Below are 17,168 nucleotides of genomic sequence, written 5' to 3' on the forward strand. Positions count from 1 at the left end.
TCTTACTTTTTTCTTTAAAAGGAGTAAATATATGTTAAAAGTACAGGAAAATCAAGATGGCGGAAGTTTCATTTAATTTATGTAATGTATATGTTTTATTTGTTTAGAAAAGATTACACTTCTTTATTTATAATCATTTTTTTAAAATTTGCCTCTTCTCAATGAGATATTTTATAGTCGCACAAATATTTATGATATATTTATATCATAATTTCTTAATTTTCTCTTAAACTGTGCCTTGTCAAACATCGCTATAGAAATTTAAACGAGGAAGTATATATTCTAAAATTTTAAAAGAATCTTTTTTTTTTAAACGAGCTCCGTACTTATATTTAAATCATGTTAATCAGTTATGTTTTGTTTTTTCTTCGAGTTTAATCCATTCTTCAGACACAGTGATATTTGTTGGTTTTATCCGTAAATGAGGTATTTACATTGATTGAAGGAAAATATTCTAGTAAAATATGCATTGCAAAGAAAGAGTCAAGAATAATTATTGCAGTGGGCCACATCTTCTGGATTTTGCTTATTAAAAAAGAAGTTGGAGCTGACGGCTCCAAATAACAAATTATGCGATCTCAACCATAGTGTTCTCAATGGACACGTGGCATGACTCTAGGATGCCATTGAGCATTACTTGACACCCATTTACTGGAGGGGATCCTTTCCCCTTTTTCTCCTCCTTAATGTTTATTCACGAGTCATATTCAGTGTCATACGACAAAGCAAAATATAAAATTCGTTTCTTGTGTTGTTCCATATTCATTGCTTCTTTACGTCACGCTTATAAAATTCCCCTCCCCTTGCTCTATGTATAAACCCCATTTCATAACTTCATTAATCAAATCAAAGTTGAACCAAAAGCACGATCATTCGGCATAATATATAGTTTCAGTGTATAATTACAACGCTATCATATTAATACTATCAATGGCAGCACCACAAGTTGATAACGAGTATTGGGATGAGATAGCAAAAGCACGGGTTGAGCTTCAGAATCTTATATCCAAAGAGAATTACAGTGCTTGGGATCTGCTTCGTTTAGCGTATGCATCCCAATTCTCAATTGCCAATTTTCATCATGCTTATGCAGGAACTAGCACTTCTACTGATGCTACAACAAAGAAAACTCAATCTGCTATTAACAATCTCAAAACTAAAATGGGTGAGCTTCAGTTTAGCCTTAACTCTTTCTAATCTTCGCATAAGATAATAATATGCATGTGTCTAGAGTGCAATGGTTAATTAGTGCTGAATTGATACTTATCATTTTAAAATGCATGAATATTATTTTTGCCTGCTCGTGGATCTTCGTAGCTAACTAATGTTTCAGTAACATATATTATATCGCTATATATGCCAACATTGAAGGAGTTTCCATTTGAAGATGAAAAGTTGACTATTCATCTTTTTAATTGCATATACCATGCCTATATTTTTTGTTTATATTAAGTTCTCTTTTGCAATACTAAATACTAGTTTTTTTTTTTTTTTGCGTCTTGTACCCTTGATATATGTTCTTTTTTTTAATTATTTACATCCTATCCTATTTTTTCAATGATTTGTACCCTAATCTGTTTTCTTGCAAAATAATAAAACCACTCCTTTTAAAATATATGGGGAGCGAAAAATAGGAAAAAGACAAATATTATATTATTAAATTTAACTTATATGCCATATTTTTTTCTTTATTCGAATTTTCCTACTTTGCCCTCAAATATTTTAAAAAGAAGTGGTTTTATTGTTTTTGAAAGAAATTAAAAAAAATAAATTAGAGTGTGAATCATTTAGAAAAAAAGGATAGGTGCAAATCATAAAAAATAACATTAGGGTGCAAAACACAAAGAATTCGTAAATTCTACCACCTTCTAATTAATGCCTTTATTATATTTTGTCTGGAGTGCAGAAAAAATCAAACGCAACCATCTCAAAATAACGTATCCCGACCTCTATCAGGTGAGATATATACATCTTGTGTCAATAATTGTAATCCCATTTTACAGTAGGGGCTGCTTAAGTTTTGTAATAACGTGTAGAAAATTGCTAAAAAACGCCGTTCATGTTAGCTAGTAATAAAAAATATTAAGAAAAGAATATACTGGTTCTTACAGAACGGACATTGTGCTTAATTAATTAGTAGTACTATCTTTTTTATTTGGGATTGCAGCTTGCTGGGGTTGTTGCACTTCAAACGCTTGGTGGTCCAAAAATCGAGTTTGTCCCTGGTAGAGAGGTACGTAAGGAAGGATGAAAAGATTAAGTACTCCTTTCATTTATTTTAAATCCATCACTAACTTTTTACGACCTTTCTATCAGGAATCGGAAATTCCACCAGATGAAGGGTGCCTTCCTGATGTATCTGTAAAAGGTTGACATAATTAGTTGATCCATCATTTTGAAATCCGCGTAATGGATAGACGGGCTAAAAGATTAAAAAATTTAACTCCTTTTGTCCCAATTTATATAACACACTTTTTTTTAGTAAGAATGACACATTTTCTTATTTGACAATAATTTAACTTTAAACTTTTTTTCATTTAACAAGATTATTTATAACCACACGTATGCATTTGACTTGTTTTAAACAAGAAGATTTAAAAGTCTTCCTTTATTTCTTAAATTTCGTGTCCAGTCAAACTACTATCAAATAAATTGGGACGGAAGGAGTACTATTTACTAGTATTACATATCTAATTTATCTGCGAAGTTCACCCTTTGAGAATGCGTGGAATGACCCAGGATATTATAAAAACCCCTATGGAAACCCTTTTACAATCACTTAGGGATACGTGTGTTGAGAATCGTCGGACACAACTTGAATTTTATTATTGCAAAGCAAGAACCAGCTTCGGTCTTACAATTTCTTACACTAAATTTTTTCCTTCCACTCACTCTAGCAACTCTTTTTGTTTCTCTCTACTATTTCTTACTAGCTCTCACACTTCTCACTTCTCACTTGTTACTTTCTTGCTTGCTTACAACTCAAATGAACCATCTCTATTTATAGGAGGTGATGGAAGGATCTAGTTAGGGGTATTTACTATTCTATTCTAGAATGTTCCCAACTACCTGCTTCTAGAATTACACTTCTCCTTCTTTCTAGAGTTGTTCTTTCTAGACTCTACTCTAGAACTTTCATTCTAGAGTTCTTCTTTCAACTCTCTAGAACTAATTGAACATTCTAGATTGATTGTCCATTGTCTTGGAGATTAAGTTGGGGATGACTTTTAACGGTCCCCCTCAGCACCAACTTAATTTGTTCTTTGCATCCGTTGTGAGTGATTCTTGAAACTCTGCAAACATCATGATGTCCATGCCTTTTGGGAACATCTTCTTCCGTCGGATTACTCCGGTCCCTACTCTTTGAAGATTCTTCAAATAGAGTAGTCTTTTTTATCTTGACCACCTTAGCTAACGATGCATCTATATACTTGGGGTTTGGAAATTTTTTCCGTGTAGACCTCCTTAGCTGTGAATGTGGTGCTTCTTGGACTTCCTCTTGCACCACGTCTGGAGTTTCACAGGCTCTAGTTTTCCATGAACTTTTTATTTTTTATTTTTTATGGAGATATCTCTTCTATATGTGATTTATGGTTTTCACATACTTCTGATTTTACCTTACTTGCTTGTCCTTCCTTTTCAGGTTTATGTTGCAGCTTTTGCTCCAATTCTCTTGAATCTGGTAATGTGACTTCTTCATACCACCGTGTCGGTTATTCATTAAGTGCCACATAAGTTGTCTCAATTGGCATGACATAAATTTGACTATAATTTTCTTCCCTTCATGATTGGCGAGCTTATAACTTCCAAGCTTCGATATACTTTTACGTCATTCGGCCCAAATATGACATAATTTCTTAAAGCTATTTGCTGAGATACAGCTAGTAAGTTCTCTTTCATACCTGCAACGTGGTAGACATTCTGAAGTTGCACTTGTGTCGAGCTATGACAAGGCACGGACGCCATCTTGCCAATGTGAGTTATTGGCATTCTTGAATCATTCACAGTCACAGTTACCCGATCGCCCTTATATTTGCTCACGTTGATCAACTTCTTCTTATCACCGGTTATGTGATTGGAGCATCCCGAATTAACAATCCAATCATGTTCGTAATCGACCAGTTTCTCACTTAGAGTTGCAAATGCAAACTCCTTTTCTTCTCAGAGTGAGAGGTGACAAGCTCTTCCTGTCGATTACTTTCTTCAACTGCATAAGAGGTCTCGAAATCCCAAGCTTCTTCTTTATCTTGCTTTTTTTTTTGGGTAGAAGTAGCTACGTTACCTTCGGCTTTCCTGTACCAGCAATCTCTGGCATAGTGTCCTTTCTTTTCGCAATTGTAGATTTTGTCTCTTTGCCAGTTGTTGAAACCTTTGTTTGCCTGCTTGTTGGCTCGCAGGCTTTTTTGATGCTCATTCTTTTTGTCTCTCCCTGGCTGCGAGCTTCTCTGCTCATCCTTTTTTCAGTAGCCTTGCCTGCTGAAGGGCACCTTATCTTCATCTTTTATAGAAAGACTTGATAATGGCTTCTCCAAGTCTTCTTTATTTGCCAATAGATTTTCCAACTCAGATAAAGTTGGTTCTATGGCCCACTCTTATGTGGCTATAATTATACCTTTATACTCCGGCCTTAGATCATGAATAATGATTCTCCTGATCCTTGTCTCCGTGATAGCATTCTCTAGATCTAATTTTGATATTTCATCACATAAAGATTTTACCTTTGAGAAGTATTGACTGATCGTCATATTCCGCTGGGAGATCGACAAAAGCTCATTCTGTAGCCTTTGTAATCTCGTGTCATTTGTCTTCGTAAAGGTCATCGCCAGCATGTCCCAAGCTTCTTTGGGTGTCTTGGCATTCTTAATCCGTTGGAGGAACTCATCTTCAATTCCTACAGTGAAAGCATACATGACCTTTCCAGCTTTAACCTTCCACCTTTTTGCTGCTTTGGCATCAGTTGGTGGTGTAGTCTCTGAGCCATCAACAATATCCCATAATTCCTGGCAGAGTGCATTCTTGTGCTCCACGATCCGTAGTTGCTTGCATTAAGCTTCTCAACACTATTGAAAGTGCTCGCAAAATCAGCCATTTACCAATGCCTCTTGACTTGTAGCTTATGACAGTAGCTTGTAGGATCTCCCTTGAGCTGCTACCTCTCTTGATCAACCAGGCTCTGATACCACTTGTTGAGAATTGTCGGGCACAACTTGAATTTTATTATTGCAAAGTAAGGACCAACTTCGGTCTTACAATTTCTTACACTAAATTTTTCCTTGCACTCACTCTAGCAACTCACTTTGTTTCTCTCTACTATTTCTTACTATCTCTCACACTTCTCACTTCTCACTTGTTACTTTCTTGCTTGCTTACAACTCAAATGAACCACCTCTATTTATAGGAGGTGATGGAAGGATCTAGTTAGGGGTATTTACTATTCTATTCTAGAATGTTCCCAACTACCTAATTCTAGAATTACACTTCTACTTCTTTGTAGAGTTATTCTTTCTAGACTCTACTCTAGTACTTTCATTCTAGAGTTCTTCTTTCAACTCTGTAGAACTAATTGAACCTTCTAGATTGATTATCCTTTGTCTTGGAGATTAAGTTGGTGATGACTTTTAACAACGTGTATGCTCTAACGTGGGATTCTTTTCACAGTTGATACATCTCATCACACAGGGAAAGATAGTTTTACTTATCATGTTGGAAATAGGAAAAGAAAATTCAAATTAGCTAGTACTTGTTATAAGATTAGAATTACAATTATAAGAGTTTGTTTAAACCAAATTTGTCAGTTTCTCCATCGATTAGAAAGATTTTATAATGCTAGAGGAAAAACGAGCTATCTAACGCTGATATCCTTGGTATTGTCTCTGCTGAGAAAGATCCGGATTTCACACCGGAGCTGTAATGAGAGGAGTTAAACTAGGAGGGACTTGATTATTATCATATTTGGTGCATAAGTGTAGTAGTTCTTGCAGTTTATTTGTTTCTGAACAACTTGAATATAAGAACTATTGCTTCGTTCTGCATCAATGTGGCGGTTACATGTCAATAATCTTGGGGATGACATTTTTTAGCTTCTTTGTAATTTCACTAATTCAGTCTAATTGCATTATCCTCTGAAATGTTGTTTCCACTTGCAGTTCCATATATTTCTCAGGAGAACTTCTGAGAATGAAAAGAAAAAAAAACATAGTCCATCTTGTAAAGCTCTTGAATATCATGGACAGTGACTATGAACTAGCTTGGTTACATCCCCTAGTGCTAACATTACGGATATTGTTAAAACCGTTATCAGCAACCTCGGAGCAATTATAAACTTGGCATGAGTTTTTGAGAACTCTAGAGCTCAGTGCTATATTCTTGCACACGTCTTTTATCACTTATTGTGTTCCTCTTTTTGACGTTGTTCTTTTAGGTCCATCAGATTTAAGAGCTATCTTTCACCGAGTGGGAATCTCTAACTCCGATCTTATAGTAGCATTATGTGGAGGCCTCAAACTGGTATTATATAATACGAAAAAGGGACTAAAATACCCTTGAACTATTAGATTTGGTGCAAAAATGTCCTCCACCCACCTTTGGGGCCTAAAATACTCCTGACGTTAACTTTTGGGGCCTAAAATACCCCTGGTGTTAACTTTTGAGGCCTAAAATACCCTTATTTTTAATGGATCATTCCAAGAGCAAATTAACAATTTCATTTATTACGTGGCAGCTTCTCATTAATTAATAAAATAATTAACTTAAACTAATTAGTCTCCCATTTAACCCGATCCAACTAATAAGCCCTACGTGCCTAATTAAATCCCCTTTTATCCATATCAAAGAAACCCTCGAACCCATTCAACTAATAAGCCTGACCCTCGAACGGTGCTGACATGTGGATGTTGATTCATCTAATACATGAAACACTGAAAGAAACGAACCATGAAACAAAAATACACTATTTCTATTTTATTTTAGTTCAAACTTTCAAAGTAGAATTAGTCAAACACCACCCTGCAAAAGTAATATTCTTTTCTCTTTTCTTTTTTGCATTGCTATATATATATATATACATGTTGCTTCATACGTTCATGATTAACCAATAAATAACATAAAAGTTATCAGTTAAATTGATAAACCTTTACATTGAAACACTTGAGGATTACCAGAATTTTACTACAGGAGATTTCTTGTTAAAGGAAATTAAATACGTTTTCAACTGAAATTACGACCATGAAATACTGTAAGAAACAAACCAAGAAATAGAAATACACTGTTTCTTTCAGTGTTTCATGTATTGGTTGAATCACCACCTAAATGTTTGCACCGTTCGAGGGTCGAGCTTATTAGTTGAATGGGTTCGAGGGTTTCTTTTGATACGGATAAAAGGGTATTTAATTGGGCGGGTAGGGCTTATTAGTTGAATCGGGTCAAATGGGGGATTAATTAGTGTTGACACCCAATTTTGTCCCTCCTTTACTCCAATTTATTTCTTTGAGCTTCTAAATTTATTGACGAGCTGAACACTTTATTTTCACTATTACTAATTTTCACTACTTTACTATCAACATTACGAGCATTACTTTATCACAATGACTCGTCATCATTTTATCTTCGGATTTTTTGTGTTCGTTAAATTAATTATACTTTATTAAGTCTTTTATTTTTTCACATATTTATCATAGTAAATAAGTGTACTAGTTATTAAATTAGAAGCCCAAGAATAATTAAGATAGAGGAGGAAGGATCAACAATTTTCAGCCAAACTATTAGCCCATATTCTAATTAATTCAACCAGTCCATTACCCTTAAACTACCCAAACGGACCAGCCCATTACCACTATTTTTAACCAGCCCACGTTACCTTTCACCCGATCCAGCCCAAAAATTATCAGACCCGGCCCAATTTTGTTTCCTAAACCCTAAATCCCTCACTCTCCTCTCTTTCTCTTTCTTTTCCCCTTTTCTCCGCCTCTCTCATCTCTCTCTCCCTCTCTCTACTCTCCTCACCCGCCGCTCCTCCTCTACCCTACTTCCCTTTCTTTTTTCTCCTTTCATCATCATCATCGCCGCACCCCGCTACCCCACTCTCCACTCACCGCCGCTCCCCTACACTCCACTACGCTCCTCTATTTTTGTTTTCCATAAAAGGGGGATTATTCAGTGTTTCAAGGGGGGGAGACGATCTTCCAAACTTGATTTTCTTTCCGGTGAACTTTAGCCGTGAGGGACAACAAGGACTGAGCGTTTTTTCAGACAACAATTACTCAGTGTTTTCCAAAGCTTACCTTCCAAATTTCATCCACTTTCAATCAATCGCCATTTTATCCTTGAACATTTTTTCGCTACATAAATCATTTTGGTCTGTTTCGATCCGGTTCGAATTTTGTTCGGGCATAAGAGGGTAGATCCGCGACTCCGTGTCCCGTTCACTGTACCGCAAAAAGACGAGTCCGAGGGGACTCACCTTCTCCCGTATCCGGTGTTGGGTTAAAAGCCCAACGTAACTTCTCCCTCTGTGCAGCCCTGTCCGCAGCAAGACAAAAACAAAAGAAAAAGAAGAAATAAATCTTGGGCCAAAGACCAACAGCCGCAGATTGCTGCAATCCTAAATGGGCTGAGCCCATTTAATCATCTTTGCTCCTTTATTTCTGTGCCTTTAATTTATATTATTTGACTAACACTTTTTTTTATTTTGTTTTTCCTTAGCTAGAATGAACCTTAGTGACATTAAGAGTTTTAGTTTAGTAATGAGTAGTTAACTCCACAAATCACATTCTCTTCTAAACTATTTATAGTATCTATAATATTTATTTGGAGTAATTGATTTTCAAATAGCATGCCTACACATTCTTGGGTTAAAGGAATCATTTTTCATTCTCACCATCTTAGGATTTTCAAAACATCATAAATGATACACTAATGTTAGCTTATTTTAGGAAATAAAAAGGAAAGCTAGTTCTGTGGATTACTTCTTCACTTTAGCTCTTTTTCAACGCTTGAAACATATATTTGTTAAAACAATCCTTATATAGTCCATATTGAACTAATAGTCTTTTGTAAGTCTTACTTTTAAATAACACTCAAAACCTTCTTTTATACAAATAATTGTTTTTTGTACAAGTCCTCTTTTAAGTAGCATTCTTACAGGTCTGTTTATAACTTTAGCCACATTTACAAAGCTATGTTCTTTCTATAATACTATATTTACACTTAGCCTAACTAATCATAAGTCCGGTCGGTTAATCATTGTTAATGGGTCTTAAAGGGTGCCTCATACCTTCCCTTTAGATTAATTGAACCCTTACCCAGAATCATTTGGTTTCGTAGACTTTAAAAATCAACTTTAGATAATTACTTTAATTAACTTTAGGTGTCCTAATTCACCGGAAATAATTAGGTGGCGACTCCTTAACATTAAACAAAAAATAGGAATCACTAATATGTTGTACTCTACTTTAACCAGGTTAAAATAGGGTATGACAATTAGTTTAAGTTAATTATTTTATTAACCAATGAGAAGCTGCCACATAATAAATGAAATTGTTAATTGGGTCTTGAAGTGAGTTCGTTAAAAATAAGGGTATTTTAGGCCACAAAGGCCAGTGGTATTTTTGGCCCCAAAGGTTAACATCCGGGGTATTTTAGGCTCCAAAAGTGGATGAAGGGTATTTTTGCATCAAATTTAATAGTTCGAGGGAATTTCAGGCCGTTTTCCGTATATAATATGGATCTGCATCAACATACTGATATTTCTCACACATAAATGTTATTTGTCTTAAGGTTCGTCTATATATTGGGTTTGCTTCTGCAGGCCAGAAGAGCTGATGCGGAGAAATCTGGAGGTCAGGGCCCTAAGTCTGGAGATCAGGCCCCTAAGTCTGGAGAGACTTTGAAATTTGACAATTCATACTTTAAGTATGATTACTATACACCCAGACTTCTTTTTATTGTTCACGATTGATTAAAAGAAAAACTCTCATGTTAACTTTCCAAAATGATCTGTTAGGGAGCTCAACAAGAAGGGGAAACTTCCCGTGGAAGCCATTGATAAAGCTCTGCTTAACGATCCCGAATTCCGCAGTCGTGTGCATCTTTATGCAATGGTATTACGATTGCTCATGTTAACATGTCTATTCTCAAAGCTCAATTGTTGCAACACATCATATAACTTTGTCAGCACACAACTTGCATCATTTAAGAAGAAAAATGACGTTAAAATACCAACAAGGCTGGCTAAAATGACTGGACATTAATTTATCTACTCTTGTTTGTCACTCTCTGATAATAAGTGAGGAAATGAATGGAATTGCTTGTGTCACGAGATATCAATGATATTGTTTGAGTAACTTCTTCTGATGATACAATATGCTCATATCTACTGTGGCCAAAACAACTGCATTATCTTCAACTTCCTAGCTAAGCAGTCTAACTCAAAGGTTTTTCTGTAGTAATTGATTAAATTTAATAAACTTAATTCTGTGACAGGATGAAGATGAGTTCAAAAGACATTACGTAGTGGCACACAAGAAGCTCTCTGAGTTTGGATTACTGCATTCAACATTTTTCGGATCAGCATTTGAAAATAGCATGTTACGTTTGAAGAACATGCCGGTGACACTTGCTATTGCAGCCGCTGTAATATTCAGTGTCTTCTATCTAATCAACAGGAAGCTCTCTAAGTTTGGATTACCACATTCATCATTTTTCGGATCAGCATTTGAAAATAGCATCGTACGTTTGAAGAACATGCCGGTGACACAAAGGGCTGTTGGAGTTGCTGTTGCAGCCGCTGTTGTAATATCCAGTGTCTTCTATCTAATCAACAGGAGGAGAGCTAATAAGTATTCGTCACAGCAGTTTCACTAACATTGGTCCACCAGAACTCAACAGAAAGAAATAGTAAACCAGAAATTGAATCTGAGCAAGAATAAAAGAGACTGTTCTCCACTGAATAGCTCCATGTTTCATCAACAATAAATGTTAAGGATATCTCCATGTTGCATCAATAATTTGAGTATGTAATCTACTCATCAAAAGTATTAGTGTAATATAAAAATGTGCCTTTGGTGACTTTTAAATATTCAGAACTCTACAAAAGGTTTCAATTATTGTTCATAGATTGCACCACATTTTCACATTGAAAAACCTGATACTGAAAGAGTGAAAATTACTATCACATGAGAAACAAGAGAGATTTTCATCTTTTCCAAATGGCAAACAAAACACATCATCCAAATAACTAACATTATCTAGTCTTTCTTTGGAAGGTAGAATAGGCCTTCTATGTGGTTTCGGAGAAATACTGCAGAGAAGTAATTGCATGTCTGATATCACCTCCACTCGCTTTCGCTATTAGCTCAATCGTATCAGCACCAAATTCACACTTCTCCTTTCTGCGTATAGTTATAAGTGTTTTCTTGACTGAATTGACAGTGACAGGGTTGAAGTTGACCTGAAAACCATGAACTCGCCTGACGAAAAAAATTTGACAAACTCTAGTAACTTAGAATCTAAAATGTGGAATAACTGCTTCCTCCCCAGGCGTTTTATCGTCGAAGACAAGAAAAGAACCTTTAACTCAATTTGCAAATGTTCAGAGAGAGAGCTATTTTGCCCTTCGCCTGCAGGCTGTGGGTGGAGTTGCAGGTCAAAATGCTTAAAATTGGCCAAGGAAGCTACTTTATTATGTTTTCATCCTCATAGGGAAGTGTTTGACATTTGATTCAAGATAAACAGATTTAAAGAATTCAAAATCCAAAGTCAGTCTATCCAGGAACGCAACCTTACAAGCACCAGCACTATGCAGAGATAAAAGGAGTTCTTCCCAGCAGCCTGTGCTAAAGTCTGCAGTGTCATCCTTGTCATAGCTGGTGATCAATATGGCTGTTGGAATGCGGACTAACTGCACAAGAAGCTTCAAACACCTTTGAAGCCTTCCATATGCAGCTCTTCCATTTACCAAAGGAAGATCGTCAATTAAGAGTATGACCGAAGCATGCGATCCCTTCAAGGTTGGAGAAGCCAATCCATACTTTCTCACCCTTTCAACAAAACCTTCAAACTCATCTAGTTTTGACCTGTATTGTAACCCTAGATCAACACAAGAAGAAATGTGAAATGATAATATGAAGGAACCAATATTCTGAACAAACACTTGATAGCTTGGAGCAGCTTCGTTTACCATTAATGCAAACATGAATATGTACCTGAATTAGAATTATGCAAATGTTCTGACCAAATTGTTGGAGTAGGCGTAGTCCATTCGAATATTGTGACACCAAGATGCGAAGCAATAGCACGGATAGTAGCCTAGAAGATGACAAGCACCCAATGATCATGCAAGGTTTAAGGACGTCAAAGGAGTAAGATAAAATTCAAAACATGGCACACCTAATTCAGAATTCTCAGATAAACTAAATTGTCCCACGTCATTTGTGTTTAAATTAAATAAAGAGTAAAGAAAACAGTGTCATACAGTTTTTCCAACACTAGAAGGTTTAGCATTAAGAAGAACATTATTATGATCATGCTGCATCCAGCAGAGGAAAAATCTCAGTTCCGGAAATGTAAAGTCTGAAGAGTGCAGAAAACACCTGTCATGTCAAAAACACGGTGAAAACATTTGCACCTGAAAGACTAAACCCTCAAAATTACAGACGATATATGTCAGACAGGAAGGAGTTACCAATAAAAATTTCCTGGATCAAACTTTTCTCCTTTCAGCACAATATAACTGCTTACCTTTTCCACTTACATGTCTAAGCAATTAAACTTCTTTTTGGGACCAAGCAGGTGCGACTCCGAACTATGAAACAAAAATTTATTCCCGATTTGCTAAAAAACAAAGCATGGCAACCAAGACACACCTCATGTCCATAAGTTGTTGTAAAATCCCAAGTACATGCACCCCCCCCCCCCCCCCCCCCCCCCCCCGTTTCCGTGCAACACAATGCAAACAGGGAAACAAGAAAAGACACTTTATCTGAGCATGTGTATGCTTAATCTCTCTTCTCACTGCTTTATGTGTGCACCGACAAGCACTCTTTCCCAAGGGAGCATAATAACGCAACAAAGCCAAAAGGCGTGCATTTTAACAGACTATGCACTGATTTTAGGCGAAACAATATAATGATTGAAGGTCAGAAAACAGCATAGATAGACCAAATTTCACACGAGTACAATCGCAAAAGACCTACAATCTCTGAGAGTTACTGCAGACTTGGCTAAGAACAAAATACAGTGGAAGCACAGGATTCCTATAAGAGATGCTAATGTTTCAGATAAATGCTTAGTTGTTATTACACTACTATATCTGAAGTTTTCAACAGTTTTAGTTCTGGTTAAAGATGCATATCCCCATGCAACGATATGCGTAAGATTATGGAACCTCTAGTTTTAGAAAAACCACATTGTGGAAGACAAATTATTTAGTATGTGAATGAAATGGAGCTGAATAAAGCAAAATGGATACAGAAAACTTATGTTACCTAGCCCTACTAATGCGGCATTTAGTCATAGTTCATTGATTGATTATAGTCAACACTCCACTCATCCTTCATTAGACAGGGTTCCTCGGCAAAGCAACATAAGTAATTATTTACAATATCTTCTACAGCAATTTTAAGAACACTACCGAAGAATAAGAAACAATGAACTATATTAAGATTTTAGGGTAAAGGAAGATAGAAAAGCAATATTCTCCCGGCTGAACCAGGAATTGATGACCATGTCTTGTCACAATATCAGAGAAAAGAAAGAAACTAATATGGCTTTTTAGACATTCTTAATTATGTACCATTACAGCTTTTAGTCTTTCTTCAAACCATGTTTTCACTTCTTTCGACCTGCAAAATCAAGCACAGGAAACAATCATTAAAACCTCACATCTGAGAAGACTAAGAAAAATAAATACAGCTCTTTACCTTCTTCTTGTGAACTGCAAGCTCTTCCAGGAAATGAGGCTTATGTTTGTCAACCCACATGTCCATTGTTGCTTTCAAGACCTGATTCAGTTTCACACAATTTAGTCTTTTGACAACGATGACTAAATGAAGACAAAGAGGTGGGGAGGACAGGAAAAATAAATACACTGATGGAGAAGACGTGCTGGCAATCAAAACATCACAAAATCAGGAGGAGCTGATGGAGGAATGTGAGGACAGGAAAAATAAATACACTGGTCGAGAAGACATGTGCTGGCAATCAAAACATCACAAAATCAAGAGGAGTTGAAGGAGAAATTTTCACTGTAAATGCAGGCCAATAATCATTTGCCAACTGAATCGTCAACAGGAAGTCTAAAGACCTTGCATACTTAGATGATATTTGCGTCATGGTACGGACCCAACATTTTAAAACGTGAAAAAACATCACCCAAAAAGTGAAGTCTTAATAAAACAGATAAAAACAATTTCTAAACCGGGGCATCTTAGGTAGTATTTCCATTCGAGGTTAAGGAATAGCAAGTATCATCCTGTTAAGTTGAAAGACCACAGCATCATGAGCAAGAATATAATATCACCACTGAAGCTTGCACTGCATGCAAAACTTAATGAATGTAGCCTGCAAAACGAAATTATAAACTAAGACATCCAACTTCAGCAGAACATTTTAATGAGATCTGGTAACATGGATGTATAAGAAAGGTGAAAAAGTTGCTAAATGTTTGATATGTAGATAAGATGTAACCTATGACAAACTAATGTTTATACTGACAAAGATACTGTCACCAACACGGTCAGAAGCCTTCAGAAAACAGAGAGGCAAAACCAATCCCAGTTCTTTATTGACATTAATACAAATCAATGCTAAAGCCAATCTGTTGAAACTAGCATACCAGCAGATACCTTGATGCCTGTGAAATCGTCATCAAATTCTATTCGGTTTTTAAAAGATGGGGCAGCAAAAAAGGTTAAAAGTATTGATTCAAATTGTCTCTGGATGATTTTATTAAGCATATGAGGGCTTTAAATAGGCAACTTGATAATAGAAAATTTGCATAAAATCTGCATAACAATTTTAAAAAGCCTAATAAAACTCAAAACCTAATCTCTTTCTAAAGTTTTAAATTCAAATAAAGTAGACTCATCCTATAACTAATCTACCTATTATTTTAAGAAGAACATTACTGCAGTAACTAAAAGCAATATTCAACACTCCTCACAAAACTGTTTCATCTGCAATCACTTATACCACGTGTCATTATGATGTCTGAGGTATTCAAAGCAAAAACTAGCAGAACAGTGTGTATCCCAGAAACAATAGAGAATATAGCTCATGAACCACCAATACAATTAGCTTAGATGAGACATGAGAACTTAAACCATAAAGCAAACATAACCCAAGGTTCCTAAAAAAGACTATTGAATAAATATATTCGGTAAAGCCCAGGAGTTTTTTACTTGAGCTTGCATAGATTCAATGTATATTTGTAACCAACTCTTATAAGTTTTATCGGTAACATACATTCTTTTACCTCTGTGAAACAAGATATTATGGAAAAAAGTTTGTTCTTCTTTTTTTTTATTTAGTAAGGTAAGGTAAGGTAAATGGGAAAGAGTTTGCTCTATAGTTGTTCAACATAGCAACTGAGTCTATTTATGATTGTGCCTCTTCATGTGAACTCGGTGTGAAACCCCTTCTTAATCATCCATGGATTGGAGGTAAATATATTTTGATAAGGGGACATTTGGTTGGCATATTCCAGTATAAAATATTGCATAAGTAATACAATGTTCGGTTTGACCGCATAAGAAAACTTAATCTCCATATAACTAATGCAGTGTTTGCTTGGCCGCACGAGAAGAAACAATTTCGACATAGTTATTTTAGTGTTTTGTAGGGAGTATTATCCCAGCATAACTTATGAGGGAATTGATGTATTAATTATGGAAGATAGAATGTGTAATAGGAATCTTTGTATTAACAAAACACGAATAAAATCATCTGTAGATGAAAATGTTATTATCTAGTATGCTAACCAAATGACCCCTATAGGTAAAAAGTCTTCATAAACGTTCAGTGATAATTATTTGCCGCAATCAGACAACAAGAAACAAAAAGGCTGTGTGGAATATTGACCTGATAATCCCATCTTAAATAAAAAGACTCAATTTTGCAGTTCAACCTTTACCCATCAATCTTTATCAATGCACAATGATATCAGCTTTAAAATATGAGTAGTTAGCAATTCTGCACTATAGACAAGAGGTGGACTAAAAATTCTTAGCTAGTGGGTACAGAATAGCACTGCACCTACTACTCGTTTATTCCAAATGAGATTGAACTTAACATTAACATATACTTACCAATATCTAACTAATGTATGCATAGATCAAACCGAAAGCAATGGATGCACCCTCACCAATGCCACTACTTTACATCTGCTGCTACTGCTATATAGACCAAGCTTTTCCCGTTTATACAACTCACGTTCACTCAAATGCAAAAGCATAGTAAAAGAATACTCTCACCGCTTCAATTGTTTCAATTTGTTTGTCTTACGTTTCAAAAAGAATGGCTCGTTTCTTTTTTGACAACTCTTTAATTTCAACTTTCCACGTGGCATATTTAATAACATAAGATTAAGGGGACATTTTGGTACTCTCTGCGTATATTTAGTTTAAAATCACAAGATTCAAAAGTGTTGTTTAATTTTTTAAACTTAGTGTCTAGTGAAACTAAGACAATTAAATTGGAACGGAGGGAGTAGCATTTTTAACAAAATAATATAAGTAATTAAGGACCAACGAATCCGATGTTTTACCTCATCGAAGACACTAGCCTCTTTAGATGAGCGTGGACATGACGCTGTTTTAGCCCTTTTAGGGTTCTTCTTCGGAACCGATGCCATTTTAGCCCTTTTACAAAAACCTTTCCTTTCGGAGAAAATGACAATGGTCTCTTTTCTCCTCAATGTTATTCACGATTTCACGAGTCATATTCAGTGTCATACGACGAAGCAAAATAAACAATTCGTTACTTGTCTTGTTCCATATTCATTGGTTCTTTACGTCACGCTTATAAAATTCCCCTCCCCTTGCTCTATATATATAAACCCCATTTCATAACTTCATTAATCAAATCAAAGTTGAATCAAAAGCACGATCATTCGGCATAACATATAATTTCAGTGTATAATTACAATGCTATCATATTAGTACTATTAATGGCAC

At 35.6% G+C, this 17,168-nt stretch overlaps 1 protein-coding gene and 1 pseudogene across 1 annotated transcript; one reads left to right on the top strand and one right to left on the bottom strand.

Moving 5' to 3' along the window:
* Positions 1–717: 717 nt before the first annotated feature.
* On the top strand, positions 718–11,072 carry LOC132623401 (L-ascorbate peroxidase 3-like). The gene is made up of 9 exons (XM_060338147.1): positions 718–1,165; positions 1,907–1,956; positions 2,168–2,233; positions 2,317–2,368; positions 3,644–3,682; positions 6,422–6,507; positions 9,806–9,909; positions 10,001–10,097; positions 10,480–11,072. Exons 1-9 carry the CDS (start codon positions 931–933, stop codon positions 10,858–10,860), a joined length of 1,110 nt encoding a protein of 369 aa, XP_060194130.1. The 5' UTR covers positions 718–930; the 3' UTR covers positions 10,861–11,072.
* A 34-nt stretch (positions 11,073–11,106) lies between these two features.
* On the bottom strand, positions 11,107–16,846 carry LOC132624640 (cell cycle checkpoint protein RAD17-like; annotated as a pseudogene).
* Positions 16,847–17,168: the final 322 nt, after the last annotated feature.

Source organism: Lycium barbarum, chromosome 12, assembly GCF_019175385.1.
Source record: "Lycium barbarum isolate Lr01 chromosome 12, ASM1917538v2, whole genome shotgun sequence".
Lineage (NCBI taxonomy): Eukaryota > Viridiplantae > Streptophyta > Magnoliopsida > Solanales > Solanaceae > Lycium > Lycium barbarum.